Source organism: Adiantum capillus-veneris, chromosome 13 (genome assembly GCF_014529385.1).
Source record: "Adiantum capillus-veneris isolate H3 chromosome 13, ASM1452938v2, whole genome shotgun sequence".
Taxonomy (NCBI): Eukaryota; Viridiplantae; Streptophyta; class Polypodiopsida; order Polypodiales; family Pteridaceae; genus Adiantum; species Adiantum capillus-veneris.
The window spans coordinates 43,049,298-43,053,435 of record NC_140943.1 but is presented as its reverse complement, the minus strand read 5'-3'; the positions used below and the strand labels follow the sequence as shown (position 1 = coordinate 43,053,435).

The 4,138-nt window shown below is 41.6% G+C and overlaps 1 protein-coding gene across 1 annotated transcript; it reads left to right on the top strand.

The window, feature by feature from the left end:
- The first annotated feature begins 1,472 nt into the window (after positions 1–1,472).
- On the top strand, positions 1,473–3,770 carry LOC147443882 (uncharacterized). Its single transcript, XM_086527747.1, has 2 exons — positions 1,473–1,650; positions 3,170–3,770. Exon 2 carries the CDS (start codon positions 3,199–3,201, stop codon positions 3,751–3,753), a length of 555 nt encoding a protein of 184 aa, XP_086383873.1. The 5' UTR covers positions 1,473–1,650; positions 3,170–3,198; the 3' UTR covers positions 3,754–3,770.
- The last annotated feature ends 368 nt before the right edge of the window (positions 3,771–4,138 follow it).

Here is a 4,138-nt window from a genome sequence, read left to right as displayed (position 1 = left end):
CCAGATAAACTCTTGTTGGGTTGCCAAAGGAGTCATACTTGCAAAATAATATCTTCATCCTACACATGGGAGGCTTGTTATTCTTCTTTCTAAGCTCAATCAGCTTCTTGGCACTCTCTCTTGCTATATGCTCCTTTTACTTGGAGACGTGGCACATGATTTCATTATGGTCATGGACCACCCATTGTTTTTTGCCTCTACCTTTTCTTAGTCACTTGTTGGTTTGCCCCTTCAATCACTTGTAGCAAGGAGTGTTGTCTTTGAGTATCTATCCCTATCCAAGTCTAGCCTTAGTTCCTCTTGGTCCATTCTACATAAGATATATTCTAGGTCCCTTGCCTCCTCTTTTCCAGATCTATGTTAACTACCAAGTGGGCATATGCAATGAAGTAGGTTGTTTAATAGCATGAATATTAGTTCTTTCTTTGACACTAGATCTCCAATCATAGCTAGCTCTTTAGCAATAGCCCTAAGATTTTTCACATCCTCTTTTACTTAATATGTGTCCTCTATCCTAAGATTTATCATCTCCCTTACAAGCCTCAAATCACTGGCTAAATCCTTTGGCTCATACATGGCTGCCAAGTCGTCCCATGCACCCTTTGCCCTTGCTTCGTGTCGCACCTCCTCTACTGGTCCATCATCAAGGCTGAGACTGATGAGGACATGTACTAGGTGCTCTCTCCTCTGATAGGAGAGAAATTCCTCCAAGTCACCTTCCTCATCAATCACCACCTCCTCGCCTCTCACTATATCCCCTAAGCCCTTGTCTTCCATGACAATTTGCATCCTCCATTTCAATAGGGCATAATTATTCCCATTGATTTTTTTGAATTGTGTTGTTTGCTTGCTGGTACTTGTAGCTGCCATATCTAATGAGTCTCCCGTGCTCTTGTGCCATGCGCATGTGAGCTCAATGTTAGGATTGGGTCTTACCTCCAAAACTAGGGGTGGAGATCACCTATCTGTAAAACCCTACATGTGGCATGGGTAGTTGTAGACCCATAACTATTGACAATATAACATGCCACACATATTGGTCTAGAGTGATGAGGTAGATGTGTGATGTGAGCCATGTGCAAGAACAAAACTGGAGGCAGAAGTAAGAGGGCAAAATAACATAGAAGATTACTTTCAAAACGGTAATACAAGAAAGTTGAGTTGCAAAATGATTGAAAGTGTATTATGACTCATATAAGCTGGAAGTGGGGACTAAAGTTGTAACAGGGTATGCACTTATCATGCCTTCTTGATCTATGCATGACAAGAAGATCAAGATAAGCTAATGCACGCAGATCCTATCGTTCTAAATTTGAATCAAGGTGCCGTATGACGTGTCCTCCACTTTCCATGGTGTCATCCTTGTAGATCCGGATTGTCACGTGCTTTAACTTGGCAATTTAGAGGGATTGGCCCCATATTTCTTCTCCTACTAGTGTACAAAATGTGTGTGCGTTAGGGGCCGGGGGAGGAGCGACGATTGTTTCTCTCTAACACACTCGCGAGAAGGATCCCTTCCTTCAAACGTGATGCTTTAGTGGGCGCGTAGGTTGAAAGAAATGCAAGCAAAGCTCTTGCAGGCTTATTTTAGACCACAGAGTGCTGTAGCTTGCAGAAGCCTCCGCTTTGGTCATCTGTGGTTCTTCCCTGGTAAGGCTTTATTCTTCGCTCTTGGTGTGTGTGTGTGTGAGAGAGAGAGAGAGAGAGAGAGAGAGAGAGAGAGAGAGAGAGAGAGAGACTGTTTCGGTTTTAGCTAGAGACCAAGATTACCCTTTTAAATACATGCATGGTTACAAGAAGTTTTGGACAAATTCTCACAAGAATTCCCACATTGTGACTTACCTCAACATCATGAGCTTCTGTGAGGGAGGCACTGCATACCTAGCTAGGTACGATTGGGGGCAGGGGACCGCCGGCCTGGTGGGGGGGCCGGTGGTCCCTTGTCCCCAATCGTACCCACCGGGCCGGTGGTCCCCTGCCCCCAATCGTACCTAGCTAGCTAGGTATGCGGTGCCTCTCGAACAGAAGCTCGTGATGTTATTCATTGTAAGAAAAACACTAGAAAAGACTCCGTGTTCCTACATGAGAAAATTTCTAAATCTTCTTGTGGGTAGAAGAAGAGGAAATAAAAGGGCATGGTGGGACTAAACCACACTATGTCACATACCGTTATGACAAGGTTAGTGCAGGACAATGCCGTGACCTTCGGCTCTATCGCGCCGGGAGAGCCTCAAAACAATTATCCACATAGGAAGATTACACTCTTGTACATGTATGTGGCTATGTGAGTGGGATGATGTTGCTTGGTTTTTTCGCACATTAGGGGGGACTGCCTTCAGAAGTTATGCATCCACTTCTCCCTAACACTCCTCATAGCAGACAAAGTCCGGTAGATAGTGCTGATTATGAAGCAGCGGAAATACACCAGCAAGTAGATCGATGGGCAAAATGTTGGGTGTATGCGTATTCAACATACCAAAAGGGTACCAATCAAAGGGGAGATACACAAATGGAAAGTAAAAAGGGCGAGTTGTATTCATGAAAGTTCTGCAGATATAGGGTTTTTAAATTAGGCCTTGAACGTAATTGATATGGAGGGTTTACGGATAGTGAACCACGAGAGAGCATTTATTGGAAGAACCAATATATTTTAATCAAATGGGATGTTGATGCTACATTGTTAGCTAAGCTCGTGGCTTATTTTTGATTGCTGAGTTTTTCCGTCCCTTTTCTTTGCTCATTGTTTATCTTCATGAATGTCATACCTCTTTTGGAATTTCGGTGTAGCTTAAATAGTATGGTATTTATAAACTGCCACCATGTTTTTCTCCCATTCTCTAATTGGTCATTCTAAATATCATGAGCATAAATTCAACCGTCAAAGCTTTGGGAGAATTGTGTGACCGAATGATTGCTTATATTATTGAGCATGCTTTCTGTCATCATATGTCTAGTTATGAGTTCGAGACTCAACAAGACTGAATAGAATATTGCTTTTTCTTTCTTGAAAATCTCAACCCCATGTACATACACGTTTTGATTTGACCAACTGCAAAATAGTTGCATCTATTTCAAGTTTGCTACGAGAGAAATATGAAGCGTGATTATTTCAATATTCATTGCATTAATGAGCCATTTTCACTAATGCAAAAGTGGATTTTTTTGTAAGGGGCATCAACACAACGATTATAGATAAGGATGAGTAGAACTGAAAGAAGGGTTTCTTTTGACTTGGGGCAACCCCGACAACGTAGTCGAATTAGAAGAATGATAGACTACACAACATCTCTTCTAATATGTATCATAGTACCTGTTTTGTGTGGTTCTTCAATCATGGGAAGTCTAATCCCATACATACAGAAGTCCTCAACAATAAAGAAGCCAAGGTGGGCGATTGCAGGGCATGAAACGGGTCTGTGGCATGTAGTGGCCATGGCTTGCTATCTCATGATGGGGTGTGCAAGTAGCATCATCTATCGAGTTGGGTCGCCTATAAAAAAGAAGAGCTTATTAGCACTTTATGCAGTGCAATTGCTTTTGAATTTGATTTGGTTGCCCCTGGTATTTGCTGTCAACAACTTAGAGGCCGCCCTTATTGACTCGTTTTTACTTGTGATAATTGTCATGCATTGTACCCAAGGATTTGGCAATGTGAGTAAGCTTGCTGGGTACTTAATGCTGCCCTATTCCATATGCACCCATGTGTTGGTTGCATATACCACCCACCTCTATGTATTGAATCGATATGAATAGTGAAATTTATTTGTGTATATTGAATCTTGCAAATATTTGGTAAAACAAAGGTGCATTCGCGAGGAAGAAGGTGATCAGTTAGTTATTGGCATCTTTAAACATGCTAGAGCGAGAAGGGGAAAGGCGTATAAATTTTAATTATCTATTCCCTTTGTTTTAGAGCCTTATGTCACTTTCTTTTCAGTTTTTGCTTTAAAATGCACGTGTGAGCCTTCAGTTTCTCTGTGAATTATGTACACGAATGTAATAAAGAGCTCGAGATGCCTCCACAGCAAGTGAGAACTTATCATCATCATTGTTTCATGAATGCTTGGAAGAAAATGTGGAAGATTATAAAATCTTGATATTTAATTCACAGACATTGAATTTTAAGTATTCATATGCC

Bases quoted from the DNA above. Each gene is read 5' to 3' on its own strand.
- LOC147443882 (XM_086527747.1), top strand. From the start codon at position 3,199: ATGAGTAGAACTGAAAGAAGGGTTTCTTTTGACTTGGGGCAACCCCGA.